This window comes from Aspergillus campestris (genome assembly GCF_002847485.1).
Source record: "Aspergillus campestris IBT 28561 chromosome Unknown P168scaffold_7, whole genome shotgun sequence".
Lineage (NCBI taxonomy): Eukaryota > Fungi > Ascomycota > Eurotiomycetes > Eurotiales > Aspergillaceae > Aspergillus > Aspergillus campestris.
Window position 1 is genome coordinate 431,556 of NW_020194342.1, and position 18,080 is coordinate 449,635.

The following is an 18,080-nucleotide window of genomic DNA, read 5'->3' on the forward strand; positions in this document are numbered from 1 at the left end:
AGTGTATGCGGGGTGTCTGCTGGTCATCTGCCCATGTTTTTAATGGTCTTATGGAGGGGCTGAATGGTCTAAGAAAGAGCTAACGATAGTGAGTGGATGTGGCCATGGTTTCATATCTCATTACATGATCCTAGCATGACTCTGATTGAAGCCTTTCGCTGAAATATGGTATGAAAAGAAAGGTATTGGGAGTGTCCAAGACATACATTCCCCGCCCTACAATAAAAGTATAGAGAAAGAGAGAGAGATAACGAACGAGGACGAAAGGAGGAATAAAAAACACATCAACCATCAACAGGCCAGGAAGGCCAGGAAGGCCACGAAACAGAACCATACAAACTCATCCAGCTACAACACCCGCAGATTCAACGCCCAATATCGAAATACGGAATAAGAATAAGACTAGCAGTCAAGAACATTCAGAGTGCCCGCACTTCTTCTGTCTCACCAGTCCCTTCGCCCGCCGCTGCGCCGTGTCCAACGTCTTGCATTTCTTCGCATTCCGAAGATGCTCCATCACGGACGTGAGGTCGAACTCCGGCGCTGACGTGCTGATCCGATCCCACGTGCTGCTCATGAGTCCCAGCGCCTCCCGGTGGACGCGGTCGCCGTGGCCCTGCAGCGCCGACGACGCGGCGAGGAAGGGCTCGACGGCAGTCCGTCGCACCGCCTCGGACAGCTGTTTAGACCGCGACAGCATCTTCTCCCGCGTATCCATGCCCAGAAGGTAGGAGTCGTGCCGGATGGTGTCCGCGTCTCGGCGGAGCACATGCGCGCGTTTCACGACATCGCCCATGAGCACTTGGACGTCGGTGGAGAATCGTCCGTACACTTCTGTCAGCCCCGTCTGGGCAGTGGTAAAGTCCCTCAGGATCTGCGACGAGATGGCATGCGCTGCTCGTTTCCAGTTGGCGATCTTGAGCCACGGCGTGCCAAAGTCCACCGGGGTGGTCTGGTTGATATAAGGTCGCGTGTTGGTGATGATGGTGACGTCCACCACCCCGTAGGCATCGCTTCGGTCCAACTTGAGCGAATAGACCCCTTCGAACAGCCGGGACAGCTCATAGGCAAGCGGCTGTCCACCGCGCGTGACCTTGACGTTGAATTTCGGGTGCTTCTTGCCAACGGGTTTGGCGGGCGGTTTCACCACCAGGTGACAATCACCGACTGCCTGGATCTCAAAGCCACCGGGCCGCTCTGGTTGCTCCCATGGGGACAGTGTGCCTTCGATGAATTCCTCGATCGGAGACCGACTGCGGCGTCGCTCCCCCAAAGGCTGCACGGCACTACCGGGCGTCGATATGCAAAGCGACGCCTGTGTCGGTTGGTCCGCCGGAACGATACCGGTGGTCGGCACGCTGCTGGGCAGATCGGATGACACATTTGAAACAGCAGACCCCCGGAAGACTTGCGAGGAGTAGGTCACTGCCTCCTGCAGAGCCAAATGCCCCCAAAGGACCGTTCCGGCGCTGAAGACCACGAGAAACAACAGTCGCAGCACCGACGAGAGGCTGGGGTCGTTGCCCAGGTGATAATCAAGCGACAGGCACTTTGTATACTCCCCCAGACCAAGAGACGGTTTGTGTGGTGACACGTGGGTATGCGAAAAGGCCATCAAATTGTCTTTCTTGGGGTAAGCGCTAACCAAGCAGGCAAGGTTTCGGTTCAGTTGCCCCGGCGTGATACTCTCAAACGTGTGCAGGTCGATGGGATAGCGCTTCACGACCGTGCTCTTGCCGGTGAGCGGATGGCGGGATTCCACACACATGTGAAGGCTGTAAAAGTTAAGCGGGATCGACTCCCTCGTCATTTTCCATAGCGGGCTCTCCGAGATAACCATGGTGGGGACCCCGTGTCTCTCCATGAAGATCCGTGCCAACTTCTGCGTCTCCACGGCTTTGGGGGTGTCCAGGGTGGACAAGAAAAGGATGGCGATGTCGGGCAGGACCCATTCGCTGGTGGACGACACGCAGTATTCGCTGCCGGTCCACGACGAGGTGCACGAAGGTCGATTCTTAAAGTCCATACTAATGGTGCTCGGTTTGTCGATCGGCAGATCTGACGCAGCCCCCACACACTCATCCACGACCAGTTGCACGTGGATGGGAAGAAGCTCCGCAAAATTCGGGACCGCGCCTGCGCCAAAAGACGTCGGGACAACGTGATACCTGGAGGACTCGGTCGAGGTACTCTCCGAGTTGCCGCCATTGGTGCTGGACACAAGAACGTCTCCCATCTTGTCAAGAATGATGTTGCGGTATTCCGAGCTCCCGACGTACAGCACGCGGAAGGGCTTGTCGGTGTCGAGGTTCTTCTTGGTCATCGTCTGCTGCACCGTGGCGGTCAGGATGGAATCCTGCAGATTGAAAGGAAGTTGAGCTTTCAGATCAGCGGCCTCGACGCCGCTAAACACTCGGACGGTGTGCTTCAGCTCGACGCGTTCGATCTCGGGCCAGTGGTCAGGCTCCACGAACTCGATCGACTCGCTGGGATGGCGGAATGCCGTCTGCGTGGTCAGGCGGCTGTCTTCGATCGACGCCCCCAGCCGGGGGAACGCCGAGGGCAGCTCCTGTGATTCAGAGGCGTTGCTCTTCGAGTCGTAGCTCTCTCCGTCCTCACCATCGTCGGCATTCCCGTCGGTGTCGTCGCTGGGAGTATACCGGCCATCAAGGCTGGCCACGTCGTCGGGACCGGGCTGATCGATGAGGGAGCCGACGTCCGTCTGTTCGGAACGGCCACCGTCCTCGGAGTGCGCATCCGAGACACTCAGGGTGGTCCAGCTCTCGCTCAGCGACTTGGACGGAGGCGTTGACGTCATGTTGATGGGTCTCGAGCGAGACAGCCACTCTTCCACGGAGCCGCTCAGCGGAGGGAAGGTGGGATAGCGTAGATGTGAAGTGGAAGAGGTGAGGGAAGGACGCCTGGAAGGAGGCTTTGGAGAGTCAGTCATATCGCCCGAGTGTAGAGTGTCATATATGAGGAGAGCAGCCAAAAAGGTCAAGCCAGGCCCAAAGAAGACGTTAGGACGTAAGCTTTCCGATCGAATGCAATGGGACGTCGACTAGGCCGTTTCAGAAAGGGTAGGATAGTAAATTGAAGATCAGCGGGAGAATACGTTAACTTCTCCAAGGAAGCCTGCCTATTTCTTTCTTTCTTTTTCTTTTCTTTTCGTTTCTTTTCCTTTTCTTTGTTTCCTCTTTTCTTCTGATGAAAGATCAAGGTGACGTCCTCGGGGATGGAGTCAAGTTCAGCCTGAGCAGTGAGAGGAGATGCCCGATGACGAGCGGGACGAACTACTCAGGGTGTTCAAGGTGGGGGGTGGACAGTAGTGGTTCTCGGGCCCGGGCGGAACTCAGATAAGGTGGTTTCCTAGAACGAGGTGGATCACGTAGATTTAGTGATATCCTTGTAAAAAGACCCGAACGACAGACGATGACAGTAAAGAAAGAGGATGACTTGGGAGAGAAGAAGAGAGGGAAAGTGTGAGAGAGTGTGAGATCGCGAGAATGCAACTGAGGAATGGAGTAGATCGAGGTGGGGCACATGACAAGGGTAGACACGGCAGGCAGGCAGACAAGACGCTCTGGGCACTCACCTGGAGGTAGCAGTAGGTACCTAGTAGTAGGTAGTATGGAGAATGCCTGAACTGTTACCTGATAACTCGTTCTTTCGTTCCTTGTCCGGTTGGATAAAAGAGAAGAAGGAGGTTGAATAATTTGAGGGGAAGATGACAGACTTTCCACCGGGCAGTTACCTCATCATGCGCTGTTCCTCCTGCCTTGACTTTGATTTTACTTTTGCTTTACCTTAATCTTCTACCTAACATATCGACCAGGTAGTAGATACAGACAATGACGTTGCGGCGACTAACCTACTCCGTACTTCCATCCGCAACCAGACCGCTAGACCCAACTAAGGCTAGACGACGATCGTCCATTCATACTCTACAATCATACCTAACAATATGTATATATGAAGAATAGAAATAAATTAATAAAAATAGCACAGTTTTAGAGAAAAATGAGATGAGAAAATATATTAATACAGACATCATTCTCCACGTCAATTAAAACATACTCTATAGACAAACAATGCCGGATCGATTATTTGCGTTGCTGATGCTATGCGGGGGGCGTGGTAAGAGTCCTCGTATAGTCGCCGAGGCCTGAAGAAACACCACAGATATGTACACCTCATGACAAGAAAAAATAAAGGGAAAATGCTGAATGGGAAAGGCGAAGGGGGGAATGCGTAAATGTAAAAACCAATGAGGGGAGAAGAGGGGAAAGGGTTGAATGCCTGAGATGGATAGGGAGAAGGGAAACCGACTGCTCATGTTTGGACGAAGCATGGTCCGGTAGTCCATCTTCCGTTCCCATGTTCCAGTCCTTGCAAACAAAACAATTAAAAAAAATATATGAAAAAAGCCACTGGCTTCAAATCCACTGACTCGTCCATGTCAAATGGAGGCAAACTCCGAAAAGAAGGAGGTGTGTGGGCGAGGACGAGGACATGCCCTTGGACCGTCGCGGTGGGTGTCGCCATCAACAATGCTGCCATAGGATCGAGTGCCCAAGACTCGGACACAACCTCGACATCGATGCACATCTGAAGCATAGACGAGCCTAAAAACCCGACGACCAACGAGACCCCGTACCGGATGTACAATGGTGAATGCTCCTTTCCCCGCCTTTCTCTCTTCTTCTTCCATTTTTTTTTTTCTCTTTTATGGTTTTTATTTTCCTTGTTCTTCTGCTTCGTCGTCGTCGTCGTCATTTCGGTTAGGGTAAAGGTGGCAAATCCAAAACATACAAAGCACGCTAGATGAACTTGTCAATATTCGTAGGAATGATCACGCCGTCTTCCGTGGAAGCCGTCAGATCCGTTAAAAACGCCGTCCAGAACCCACGGCCAACGCAACATGCAGGCCCAAGCAAATAACTCCAAGGCCGACCCGAGTAATGCTCACAGTCGATCAGGTAGGTATGGAAACAAGGAGACGAAGAGTATACAACATGAAAGAGAGGGGAGGGGAAAGGCGAAGGAAGAGGTGATTCGTCTCTTTTAAGGAGACGCCCAACCGCCCGCAACTTCAACCCACTCCGGAAGGCAACTGCCCTGTTTGCCTTCCACATCCACAATATCTGTATCGCACCGGCACCGGCATCCTACGCCGTTCTCCTTCACCGGGTCGGCGTTCGCCCAGTATTCATCTTCCTCAATGCGCGCCTTTTCATCCTCCGTCGTCATCTCCAGCCAGGGGATCCGGGGTAGTTGACGAGCCGGGGCATTGGCGGGACAGTGCTGGATAGTGGTGTGTCGGTATCCAAAGTCCCGGAAATAGTGGATATCCGAGGGGGCCAGAAGGGCGCCAGCGGCGAGCGAATGGATGGGAGCATCACCCCACTAAAGATATTGTCAGTATGGGAACATATAAGAAGTAAAGTGATTATACGCACTCTTTCCGTCCAGAAACCCCCACTCTTGTCCATCATGTCAAAGAACTCTTCGTACTCCTTGCTCCGGAACCAGTCCAGGCGAGCAATCTCAAAGTTGCTCCAGAAATGGCACATGTTGTAGGACTCGCCTTCCATAGCCTCGGGGTCAACCTCGGGCACGGTGTTGTCGCCCGGCTCGTTTTGCAGGATCTCTTCGGGCAATTTGTCCTGCTTTTCGCCCGCGGGCTTCTCTTCCTCCTTCTCGGGCTTTTCGAGGAACATCTCCCACAGGCCCTTGGACGGCAGGTTGTTCTTTCGTTTGTAGGCGGATGCGTAGCGGAAGATATTCGGGACGGTCTCGCGCAGTTCTTTGACCGCGATCGTGAAGCCGTAGGTTTTGTTGGCTTCAGCCATCTTGACGAAAGGATCGCTATGGCCCCGTGGTTAGAATCGTCTGTTCGAATAGCTATGGGGACAGCTGCTTACTATGTGATGTCGCAGAAATAGGAGATTTCGGGCTCCAAACGCCAGTACCATTCGTACTTCAAGAGCAGAGGATGCTTGTAGAATTGACTGTCATCCGGTTAGTACCACAATTCATGAGTCATGGAATATCGGCCTGCGATCAGGATACGCACCCAGAGTAGAATCGGCACATGTGGTGATAGCTCTCCATGCCTCCGTACATGATGGCGGCATCTCCCTGCTTCCGGATGCCTTCCTTGGCGACCTCGTGGTCGACCCAGTCGGGGTAACCCCACATGCTGTCGTCGATCTTCCCGAACTCCACCGGGGCACTCGTATAGTTCTTCACCGTATCTTTGAAAGCGTCGTCGAATTCGGCGTCGTTTAAGAACACGTAGGGGTAGTGGAACCACCGATTGAAATGGCGCTCAATCGACTTGAGGGACTGGATCACGCCGTCGATCTCCTTGTTTCTGGCAAGGACGACGAAGGCCGCGTTGGCTCGGGGGCCCTCTTGCTTCTCCACCGGCAGACATCCCGTCGCAAAGACCTTATCATACTTTTCGCTGATTTTCCTGAAAAGACACCATCGTTAGTTCCGCGCCGATACATGCAGGTGAAGGGGAAACAAACCTTATCGACGGCGGCGTGCCGGCCGGGATCAAGATGCCCCCGGAAGACGAGGGATGTCGAACGAATAACAGGAGAATGAGAATTATTACAAGACAGGGGAATAGTAACACAAACCCCAAGGGGATGGCCACGGATGAGTTGCCCTTCAATCGAATCCTCCGCTTGAAAAAGGCGAGTCGGGGGGAATAGTGGCCTTTCTCGCGCGGCAGATCATCTAGGGGTAGACTGGGCGCGGAGGGCACCCATTTCGCTACCCGCTGAATCAGGCCCATGGGGACGAGATTCCTACTCTGCGTCGATTCCCAGGAATCGAAACAGAGAACCCGATTCACACGCTGTTGGATGCAGCAGTCGCGATCCCGATAGTGGCGGGAGAGTGTCCGTCGCTCGAGGCCAGATATCCACACGCACGCAACGGTTCAACGGGGAGGGATGAGTTCGAGTTCGGGATCGGATTGTACGTCGCGGATCGATCTAGGGGGAGGGACGAAGCGGAAGTCGACAATCTCGAATCGGCCGATGGATTATTATTATAGAAAGGGGGAGGAGCAGCAACCAGACGGAGAGGTTCGGGTCTCAACCGGGGAGAGAAGAGGCAATCAGATCGGTAGATAACGAGCGGCCGGAGGAAAGCCTCCTTTCTCCAACGATTCCAGTCTCAATCGGCCCGAGACAGATAGGTGGGGGGAGCGCTGGTCTCAACGTAGGAAACGGAAGTCCAGATCAGGGAGGCCGACAAGACGGAGACAACCGACGAGGACATCAATCAAGATGAGTTGAATCAGTCGGGAGGAAGAGGGGGGGGAGGGAGAAGAGAAGAAGGACTGAGAGGAGGCGAAGATAAGACACGACGAAGAAAGAAAAAAGAAGGTCCAGAAAAAAAAGGACAAATGAATAGCTAGTTATGGAACAGTATTTTGGGGACGGGGATGTGGCCAGGCAAGGAATGGGGTTCATTGGTTGGAGACCCAGCTTAACTTGCCTGGGATGAAAAGAGGTTTCGCCAAGTCCAGGGAGGCGCAAGCGGATCCTTAAGGTATGTATTGTATGCGTATGTTTCGGTATTGTTATCTGCCTGGATCTGGTAGGAGATGAGTCTGTTTCTTGTCATTTTTCTGGTCCAACGGTTGTCACGGGCATACCCAATTACCGCCAAGCGGGAATATTACAGGGTCCCAAAGCTCCCATCTATATTTAACCGTTCGTTATTGATTACTACTCATGTCAAGCACAAAGAAAGCAATCAGAAGGATATATACGTAATTACAGAAACAGAAAGAAAGAAAGAAATACAGAACACAGAAAGAAAGAGAAAAGAAAATGTACATAACCAACAAATGCAGCACACGTCGGTCTACTGTGTATTGAACGATCATCCAGTGGAACAAACGTTTCTAAACCTGACTGTCACTTCCACCGTTCCCTAGACTAATGGAGATTATATGATGGTGATCAGCATGCTAATCTCTCCTCGACCTGACAGTCTGACACCACAGGGCATCGAATAATAAGATCCTCCGTTCTTTGGAGGAGACTCGGTCCCAATTTAGTTCCTCCCCTATCGAGCGACGGTGGTCCATTCGATGGCGCTTATCATCATCCCCGTCCATGGAACCCTGTTAGTGTGTTGCCAAGTTGTCTCACCAGATTAAATCATCAGATCAACATGACCTACTCCGTATAAAATAATATCAAGAGACGCAGGATTTAGTACAGACAGAAGTCATCAGCATTCAACATCTGTATGCTGACTCTGTACGCATCCGATTTCGAGATGGTCGGTCAGATTGGATTGTCCAGGCCTGACCAGACGGTACAATACCGGTAATACCCCGTAAGTGTCCAGAACTCGGACAATGACCCCACCGCCCCACACGTGACCCTGGCGTTAGAGAAGTCCAGGTGGCCTCTAAGAATAGGATGGATTTGATTGATTATTTCTTTAATATATATCATACTTATTTCTGAATAATATGATCCATATTAGTGATATATTATAGTATTGTTAGAGTATTATAGCGTCATATCATACCTACCTGTTATAGGAGGGAAGTCTTGGAGAAGCTTATGAGCCTGCATGCCTGGAGCTTACAGCTTGATGGCCTTAGTCCCTACTCTATTCTTCCTGGTCTTTCACAATACTGATCCAGACCGGTATGTATTCCAGTCATCTTATATCAATCCAGTATCATGACTCGATCATGTCAGGTTCAGACCATAATCTGTCACTCGTCATATCCTCTTGCACATGACCTATACACTCTCTTCTTTTTCTTCTCTTGTCTTATTCAAATTATTTGATACTCTGTACTCCTAGTACTGATCACCCCACCATGTCCATGAGATCAACCCGTACACTATGATCATGGGAATTCCCCATACTAATACAGCCCGAATGCGAAATCACTCGCAGGATCCGCTGCACGGGGCAGAGAAGAAGGGGGTGATTAACTATTAATATATGAATGTTGAAATCAATTTAATATTTATTTTGGGGACTTTCTCTGGGTCCGACACATCTCTCCTATTTGGGTAATCATCATCAATCCATAACTCTCTTCCTCCCCCCCCGTTCTCGGCCCTTTTTCTCTCCCCTATATTATTCGACTACTATACACCACCCTTTTTCATATACATTTATTGAACCCCTCCCTGATCCCCTCGAGTCAGCGCCTCGTGAATTCCTCTGTTGGTCGTCAACCTTTCTTCCGTCTAGGCTGCCATTTATCACATTGATGGAGACCTATCCTCCCCGTTTCTCCATGTGTGGATGCGCCCTCACTTTCTCCAACAAATGATTTGACTACACCACCGGAAGACTTCAACTCATCCCTTTCAACACGAACAACAAAAGAGAGACCAGTGTCCCAACTCAGAATGGCCCAGTCGCTCTCCACCTCGTGCCCCTCTCTCTCCGAGGCCCTTTCCACTGCCCCGGCCATCCAGCTCCCCGATGGTACCCTCCAGCATTCCTCCGTTCCGCACCCGGCCCCGCCTTTCTTCCGTAACGCTCACGTCGGACACGTCAATCTGGACACATTCTCCCCCGTCAACGAGAATGGGAGCTTTGAGTTTGACCGGGTTCTGAAGACGGGCAAGATCCTTCGTCGCGTGAAGCACAAGCATGTTAGTGGATCCCTCTCCCCGAAGTTCAAGTCATGTCCCCTCTGCTAACCTGCATGCGCTCAGGCGTTCCGAGCTTCCTGGAAACAAGCGTATCTAGTACTGCGACCGAATCTATTATCCGTCTACAAAGATGAAGAGGCGACCCGGCTCCGCGCGTCGATCACCCTGTCCGAAGTAACCGCAGTCGCGCCCGTCCGATCGCCGCGCTCGTCGAAACAGCACGTCTTCGGGATCTTCTCCCCCTCGAAAAACTATCGCTTCCAGGCGTCGTCGGAGAAGGAGGCACAGGTCTGGATCGAGAGTATTCGCGCCGAGACCCGCGTGGACGAGGAGGAGGAAGCGTTTCTAGGAAAAGGGGGGAAACCAAAGGCGACGGCGAACGCGCCCCGCCCGCGCATCTACGACTCGACCGACCACTCGGAGGTCGAACATGCGGGACGAGCCAGCTCGCCGGAGCTGGGCCGTCACTCCAGCCGTCTCACGTCCATCCAAGACTACTCCGGCAACGACATCACCTCCTACTCGGAATGGTCGGACGGTCCGGCCAGCACTTACGTCAAGTCCAAGTCCTCGTTCCAGAACCTGTCTGCGTCGGCCCCGAGTAGCACCCAACCGCCCCTGCCACGCGACCAGAACCGAGTCGTCGACGCGGCCACCCCGCGCGACCCGGAGAGAGTGATCTGCAACGGCTACCTGCAGTGTCTTCGGATCAAGGGCACCGTGCGCCAGTGGAAACGGCTGTGGGTGGTCTTGCGCCCAAAAAGCCTTTCCTTCTACAAGGATGATCAGGTATGCTCTTCTCTCGTCTGCTACGGAGACCTTATCAGGACGGTGTGCCGGCACGAAAACAGATTCACTAACATCTAATGACAGGAATACTCCGCCGTGCGAATCATCCCCATGGAACAAGTCATCGACGCCGCAGAGATCGACCCCGTGTCGCGCTCCAAACAGAACTGCATCCAGATCATCGCAGAAGAGAAATCCTACCGACTATGCACCGAAGACGAAGAATCGCTCGCCAAGTGGCTCGGCTCTCTGAAGAGCGTCCTCGTCGCGCGAAAGAAAGCTACTTAATTCTGTCTCCTTCCCTGTCTCCTTGTACAATACAAAATTATTCCCTTTCCTTCCATATTTCCCCTTACAAGGTTTATTAATATTTTATCTCTACTTTCATCCCTTCTTGTCTATCATATCATATCATATCATATCGATCTATAATCCGACCAGAGAGAGAGCGAGAGAGAGATCGAATATCTGGGCTTTCGTCGTTCATCTTCTACACGCCTTCTACCTACTGTATTTTAATCCGGCCCCTACACTCCCTCGCTCCATTTCTCAATATATATATACATTCAATATCTATTTCTGAAATTTCATCAACATATTCATCTTCTCTTGCTTCAGGCATCTACCTACATATACACTAGGTGGATCAGCCCCGGAGGGCATGATAGGGCTGACCCGTCTCATATCCACCGACAAGTGGGGGTAGTGCAAGATATATAATAAAGTAGACAAGTAAAATAATGAAGTTGACGCAAAGAATAACTACCATTTGGCTACAAAAGATATCTAGACACTTCTGCACTCGCTGAGTCCCCTTGTGTAACACCCTGTACTGGGACATATTCATTCAACTGAGACGATTACAAAAACAAAGAAAGAAAAGATAGCAAAGCAAGAAAAGAACAAGCAAAACAGCCCAAGACCCACCAATCATCATTATCAATCTCTACCTCTTCGCTGTCAGAGTTGAGCTTCAGACTAATATCCAGCTCTTCCCCCAGGCCCTCTGAGATAGAGGATGCCTCCGACTGCTGAGTGGCAAGCGTCTGCACATCGTCCGCGGAGGGTCCTTGTCTACGCAGGAGCTGACGAGAGAGTTCCGCTCCGCGTTCCGCCGGAGTAGCTAGCTAGCTCATCGATCAGGCCTCGTTGCTGTAAGCTCGCCTGCTGGATATCTTGATCTGACTATAAGAGGCGTATATATATGGCTCATACCGCGATATTTTTCGTTTCCGTGGCACTACCACCATGCTTCCAATGCTCGTGGGTGTGATGGCCGCGGCGGCTGCATACGCCGCACTTTTACACGGTAGCGCTTTCAGTGTGGTTAGCTTGGGTTTCTTCTAGTCTGATCCAGCTGAGGGGTTTCCTACCTTCTTGGTGGTTCCTCCACGCTTACTGTCCCCCTTTTCAGGGCCTTCATCACCACCACCAGTCTGCAATGTGTGAAGAGGCTCAGCCATGATTAACTCTGCCTACATGGTTAGCAGTTGTCTTCCCTTGAGATTCGAGTAGACTCACGGACCGAGTTTAAACCTGAATCTTAGTAGGGATTCTTATCCTTATCCCAAACAAGTGAACATATATCAGACATACTCAGTCCGACCAAAATGCCGTTCGGTATTTCGGTGCAGTAGTTGGGATTTGTATGTATAATACTGCAGGCGCGAGTCCGTTCTTTCTCCATTTGAACGGTTTCATTATACCCAAGCTCTCTTGGGTAGGAGCTACATTGCTTGGATCTTTTTGATATCGTGATCTTAGCATGCTCACAGGAAGGGGCTGCTTGTTTGACTTGAATCTTGAGACTTGGAAACTGGTATTCTGTGATTGAGTAGGATTTGAGAGTAGATTCTTAAAAAGGTGGAATTGGAGACGGCTCTAACCTGATCATTGTAAGAATTTGTTATATAAGGTAACGTAGTTTCTGTATGATTATCATAATCAAGATCCTCGTGTATAATATTATAAGAGACTTCGTTAAGCTCCTTGTAATATCATCTATATACAACTATAGATTTTGAGCGAGTCAGAGCTGGAAACAAATAACCTTTAGTATTCTGATATCAAAGCAAACAGAACTGAGCCTTACCGATCGTTCTCACTACTGGAATTGAAGTATGTAGTAGTACCATTGGTTTGGAGATTTCAGCATTGGAGCAGCACGCTATGAAAAGCACTGAAGTAGTTGCAAGAATGCAAGAATGCAAAGAAACTTCAAATCCAAATGGTGAGAGAAAGCGTTGCAAATCAGCTGATATATTACCCAGTTGCATTCACTGCCACAGAAAGAAGTTATATATGCAAGTGACTAGGCTCCTCCGAGTCATGTCAAGGACTCATGATCCGCATCTGTCATATGCTACTCCATGTATTTGGAGGAGGGCACTGGGATGATCACTTACACCTCCCAGAAAAGGGAGAGTATTCTGCTCCCATCTTCATAGTAAAGAGGAGTCTTATTTGCTATATGAGATACTCGCACCTCTAAACAAAGAGGGGAGTTGACTCGCATCTTCAAAGATAGAGTGGAAACTTCTCTTGTTTCACCACTCCCATAAAGTGGTGTCCTCCCAGTTATACCTAGGTCGCTTGGGAAGTTGGAATATGGCGTAATTCTCATCATTCCATTCTTTGGTAGGGTCGACTTTGACAGCTGTTGAGAATCCAGAGATATATAACTCAGCAGAGTCTTTATCCCAAAGAATCTTAGCCGGGGTTTTTGTCATTGACATATAGCCAAAAGATATCAACGTTCTATAATATATATCAACCTGATCTATAGTCAGAAAGGCTTCTATGAACTCACTCATAAGCAGCTCGAAAACTCCGACGAATAAGATCTCGCGTGGGAAGATCAAACGATCAGAAAAACTGTCGTGACAATGACTCGCCTGGAACTTTCTTCCAAACAAGATAGATGATATACCCCCCGGACACAAGCCCATACCTATCTTGAACAAGCTCACCATACCCAAGAAGCTCCGGCACAACCGTACAGCCACCCTCCTTGAACCGTTTCAACGCCATAACCTCACCATGCCGGTAAGGAGGGACAGCCTGCGTTGCCCGTATCTCAGGTCTCAGGAACTGGGTTTCGTCGATCGGGACTTGAGCGTAGATTCTCATAAACGCAGACTCGGGAGGAGCTCCTGTCTGATGACATGAGAACTTTCCCATTGTGTAAGATGGGGCCGCACGGTCGAGATTCTCGCGTGTGGTACTGCAGGAGACTTCGTTGAGCTTCTTGTCAATTACCCATGTGTTGCCGCGGATTTGGAGTGAGTCGGAGCTGGGGAGGTTGATTTCGGTGCCTTCGAGGCCGAAGAGGAAGAGCTGGGAGTTGCCGATCATTTTCACTGTTGGGATCGGGGGGTGGCTGGTGGAAGTAGGAAGTGTGATGGTATTGATGATTTAGAAGGTATGGAAAAGGTTGCGAGTAGTTGCTTGCAAGATTGCAAGGAAAGTCAAAACAAACGATGAGCTTTGCAAATCAGCTGACAATTCTATTTACCTCAAAGAAAGTTGACTATTTCAGGCTTAAAGTCTGGTACATAACGTGTGAAAATTGGGTACAGGCAATTGATTCGAACATAAAGTTAGAATGACGGGGGGCAAGACAAGAAATAATGCAAATGAAGATAAAGATAAACATGAATGTTGACCAATCCCCTGGGATCAATCATCCATATGTATATACATATATAAGTTTATGTATAGAGGCAATGTACACAGCAAAAACAAGGCAAGGAAGAAAGAGTATGCAGATCGCAGAACGTATACTATACCCATCGCTTGCTTTCCGACCGTCCGTCATCCATCTATCCCCAACACAGAGCGAAATCCCAACCAAAAATAAGTAAAAACATGATGCTGATGATCATAATAAAGGTAGTAATAAAAGGGGTAAAATATAAACAGAGAAGTCTAAATTACTGATCGTCTTCGTGAGCCGGCACGGCGTCGTATCGTTGGTCGGTGGTGGAATCGCTAGGCGCAGCGGAGGTCTCTTCGGCGGTTGTCTTGCTCTCGTGGTTTACGACCAGGAACGAGAGGAACACGATGCCCGCTCCGACCCAGTAAACCGCGCTGGCGTACTGGCCTTGGAGCACGATCTGCCCGACGAGGGAGAGGGGGATGGTCAGACTGAGGCCGACGGTTACGACTAGCGGGGTGGTGAGGAGCATTGCGTATGCCCAGCAGATGTCTGAGGCGAGGGCTGCGAGGGAGTTGAACTGTTGTGGTGGTTAGACAATGGTGCCCACAAGAAAGAAGAAAAAAAAAAAGGGAAAGCATACAATGATAATCATGGTGATATTTGCCGTCGGGGGAAGAGCAAACTCTTCGAGACCGATAAGATGCAGAATGATGAACCCCGGCCAGAGAAAGGCGATGTTGAAGATCCCGACCAGACCGAAGAAGATGGGCATGTTGACGCGAGACTCGTCGTCGACCTGCTTCTTGAGGACAACCGTGTAGATGCCGTACATGATGGCGCTGAAGCCGGCCATGGCGTCTCCCAGGGCGATCTCGCCCGTGCTCTTCGTCGGGAATTTGCCGTCATTGCCATCGCCTGCGGAGGGGGTCGACGGTCCGGATAGATCGACGCGCGAGATCAGGACGATTCCGATCAGCGAGGCGATGACACCGGCGAGTTTGCGGAGGGTGAACTTTTCGACTCTGATCATGGCCCCGAAGATGAGGGTCCAGACGCCTGCAGTCAGTTGTGTCAGTTGGATCTTCGATGAATGCACACTATTGTGGGATCGTACCACTGGTGGACGTGAGAATCGTCGTGCTGCCGACGGTAGTGTATTGCAGACAAGCCAGCGCAAAGTAGTTGGCCTATATATCACGGAATGAGCGTGAGGTCGGACAGGGGCCTCAAACAAGCCTCAGATGGGCCACTTACAAGGAACTACCACAGGTTAGCAATGAACTTGAATCGCCGACGACGCGTCAGCATGATTGACCGGACTTACCCATAGAATACAGAACTGGAGACTCAACCTCGCCGTCTCCCGCACTCCCAGTTTGGAAGACTCTCCCTCCTTGGAGGCGGGGTCCATCATCCCCACGTCCAACATCTCAGGGTCCCGGTCCCGGTCGCCATCGCCATGGCTGATGATGCTCTGTGTCTCGCCACTGGACGACGGGTCTTGGGAGTCGATGAGGTCGATAAAGCTCGAGAAAGAGTTGATGCGATTGAGTTTTCCGGCACGCCACAGCCCCCAGAGTCTTCGGAAAATGATCACAGAAAACGGGAGAATAAACATCGACGTATCGACATAGGTAACGAAGAAAGGTTTCGAATACGTGTCATCCGCAAAGATAGTCTAAAGTACCGTAGAAAAAAAAATTCCATCAACATTAGCATCCCGCTGTTTACAACATTGGTCGCCACAAAGAAAGCCCAGCAACAAGCACTTACACTAGCCAGAAAATTCGACGTCGTCCATAGGACGACCACAATCAATAGTAGACAAACGCCCAGAGACCGTCTTGTGACACACAGGCGGGCCAGGCCCTTGGGGTTCGAAGATTCGTCCATTTATGTCGGGGATGAGGGTTAAGTGGTGTCTGTAAACGGTTGGATCTTTTCCGAGCGCGAGCACAGTTCTCAAGGTTCAAAAAGTGCCCACGCGCGCACATGGATGAGAACTCCGGTCGGTGGGTTCGCGCTGATTGTCAGGGGAAAAGGACCGCCTGAAGTGTGGAATCTCGGACACTAGTGTCGACTGCTTGGGATGTCGATCGTCGGTCAAGCAGTACCATAGTATTGGTTCTCGTTATTGGAGCATCAGCTGACGGAACTAACCCCGATGCCTCGAAGGACGACCGACATGAGACTGGTTAATTAATCCCTGGCTACTAGACCCATCAGAGCAGCAAACCACCGGGGTGTTTTGGAGAATTTGGCAGGGAAGATAAGACATGGAGGATTTGGGTCGAGTGGGGTTTGGAGACGGAGAGATCATCCCGTTACGCAGTCACATCTCGTGCTGCTCTTGTGCCAAGATGACCGTTATGCTCCCTTGCTGCAGGGTCTCAAGGGACTGATAAGGTATGTACTATATTCCGCTGACGATGATAATTCACGGTCAATTCAATCGTGGAATTCCTAACTCCTAGCAAACTACACGTGAATTATTCGCTGCCTTCAAAAAGGAAAGACACTTGGACTAGAAAAACAAATCCTGGCGGACAATCAAGAATAACGAAGAGCAGGAACAAAAAGGGCGATACAAGAGGAACGCCTGAAATATATACCATTGATCAGGATATCCCAGGAGAAGAAACACCTTGCGTCAAGTCCCAAGTCAATCAAGAAGGAATACGACAAGTCTACAAAACATCATGGAACACATTCAAAAGAAGACGATGATCTCAGAAACGGGTGGAAAGTCATTCGCAAATCATGTGTATCGTGTAGAATTTAACAGGCACATCCATCCTGCTCATTGTCCAGGTGGATATTGATCGGGTCGCTGAATTCACCGCTGAACTCCTCTGCCTCTTCCTGGGCCAATGCGCTCCGTGCGATGACTGCATTGTATGTCAGTGTGTGTCTAGTGAGATCGTTGAGCAGAAGGACATGAAGATACACACCTTCAAAAGCCTGCTCCACGTTTACGGCTTCCTTGGCACTGGTCTCAAAGTAGGGAATGTTGCCCTTCGATTGGCAGAAGGTCATGGCGCGCTTCGAAGAGATCATGCGCTTGTTCTCCTCCACATCGATCTTATTACCGATCACGACCTATTCTGGTTAGCAGAGATCGCCAGACAGACACATACATATGTGGATATATATGTATAGAGGAAGAGAGAGAGTCATACAAAAGGAAAGTTCTCCGGATCATGAGGACTAGCCTGAATCAAGAATTCATCCCGCCAGCTATCTAGCGCCTCGAAACTCTTAGGATTGTTGACATCGTACACCAGCACACAGCAATCAGCACCACGGTAGAACGCGACGCCCAGAGACTGAAAGCGCTCTTGACCAGCCGTATCCCAGATCTGATCGACAGCAGAAAGAAGTCAAGTCAGCCCACTCTTATTCCCAGCCGTGCATAGGTAGGGTAGTTGGGACGCAAATTTACCTGCATTGTTACCAGACGGTCATCGACGAGGACCTCTTTGGTCAGGAAGTCCGCACCGATGGTGGCTTTGTAGCTTGCGCTGAACTTCTTGTTGACCTGTAGATTAACGTTGGAGGGTCAGTTGACTGTATAGGTCTTGGGTATTGGAGAAGTGGAGGAGCCCGGACATATTGGTTCATCAAACTTGTTTTCCCCACGCCACTGTCACCCAGTATGATCACCTACAGACCATATTCGTGTAAGCGACCGTCGAGTAAAGTAGGGGAGGGAAAAACTCACCTTCAATAAGACCTTCTTCCGTAACGACATGGCGGGAGATAAGAGCCGATACGGACGACGGAAAGGTCAGACGGGAGATGCGCGAGGGTCAAGTCAAGCAAGAACAAGAGCGTTTTCAAAAAGGCTCAATCAAGACAGCAAACGATAGTCTGAACTGGTCGTGAAGAACGGACGAGGTAGTAGTCGCCGTCGTTCGTAGTGAATGAGGAATGGTTGGTTTCACTCACTGCCTCGATGATGCATGCGCCCC

General features: G+C 50.5%; 6 protein-coding genes across 6 annotated transcripts; 1 reads left to right on the forward strand and 5 right to left on the reverse strand.

Moving 5' to 3' along the window:
- Positions 1 to 409: 409 nt before the first annotated feature.
- On the reverse strand, positions 410 to 4,458 carry P168DRAFT_297509 (uncharacterized protein; the record flags this gene model as incomplete). Its single annotated transcript, XM_024838183.1, has 2 exons — positions 410 to 2,932; positions 4,432 to 4,458. 2 exons carry the CDS (start codon positions 4,456 to 4,458, stop codon positions 410 to 412), a joined length of 2,550 nt encoding a protein of 849 aa, XP_024692186.1.
- Positions 4,459 to 5,064: 606 nt separating this feature from the next.
- Positions 5,065 to 6,808, reverse strand: P168DRAFT_319058 (glycosyltransferase family 15 protein; the record flags this gene model as incomplete). The annotated part of the gene is made up of 5 exons (XM_024840245.1): positions 5,065 to 5,406; positions 5,460 to 5,868; positions 5,925 to 6,011; positions 6,077 to 6,478; positions 6,537 to 6,808. The coding sequence occupies 5 exons, from the start codon at positions 6,806 to 6,808 to the stop codon at positions 5,065 to 5,067; spliced, it is 1,512 nt and encodes a 503-aa protein (XP_024692187.1).
- Positions 6,809 to 9,413: 2,605 nt separating this feature from the next.
- P168DRAFT_237399 (PH domain-containing protein) lies at positions 9,414 to 10,739 on the forward strand (the record flags this gene model as incomplete). Its single annotated transcript, XM_024833558.1, has 3 exons — positions 9,414 to 9,662; positions 9,726 to 10,493; positions 10,536 to 10,739. The coding sequence occupies 3 exons, from the start codon at positions 9,414 to 9,416 to the stop codon at positions 10,737 to 10,739; spliced, it is 1,221 nt and encodes a 406-aa protein (XP_024692188.1).
- Positions 10,740 to 13,056: 2,317 nt separating this feature from the next.
- On the reverse strand, positions 13,057 to 13,870 carry P168DRAFT_166273 (uncharacterized protein). The gene is made up of 2 exons (XM_024832870.1): positions 13,261 to 13,870; positions 13,057 to 13,208 (listed from the first exon to the last, which is right to left on the reverse strand). Exon 1 carries the CDS (start codon positions 13,803 to 13,805, stop codon positions 13,317 to 13,319), a length of 489 nt encoding a protein of 162 aa, XP_024692189.1. The 5' UTR covers positions 13,806 to 13,870; the 3' UTR covers positions 13,057 to 13,208; positions 13,261 to 13,316.
- Positions 13,871 to 14,060: 190 nt separating this feature from the next.
- Positions 14,061 to 16,387, reverse strand: P168DRAFT_254112 (DMT family transporter). The gene is made up of 6 exons (XM_024834400.1): positions 15,883 to 16,387; positions 15,434 to 15,787; positions 15,364 to 15,369; positions 15,224 to 15,296; positions 14,750 to 15,165; positions 14,061 to 14,686 (listed from the first exon to the last, which is right to left on the reverse strand). Exons 1-6 carry the CDS (start codon positions 16,000 to 16,002, stop codon positions 14,384 to 14,386), a joined length of 1,272 nt encoding a protein of 423 aa, XP_024692190.1. The 5' UTR covers positions 16,003 to 16,387; the 3' UTR covers positions 14,061 to 14,383.
- Positions 16,388 to 16,527: 140 nt separating this feature from the next.
- On the reverse strand, positions 16,528 to 18,028 carry rab7 (Rab family GTPase YPT7). The gene is made up of 6 exons (XM_024837286.1): positions 17,831 to 18,028; positions 17,719 to 17,772; positions 17,552 to 17,647; positions 17,289 to 17,468; positions 17,061 to 17,208; positions 16,528 to 16,997 (listed from the first exon to the last, which is right to left on the reverse strand). Exons 1-6 carry the CDS (start codon positions 17,858 to 17,860, stop codon positions 16,888 to 16,890), a joined length of 618 nt encoding a protein of 205 aa, XP_024692191.1. The 5' UTR covers positions 17,861 to 18,028; the 3' UTR covers positions 16,528 to 16,887.
- Positions 18,029 to 18,080: the final 52 nt, after the last annotated feature.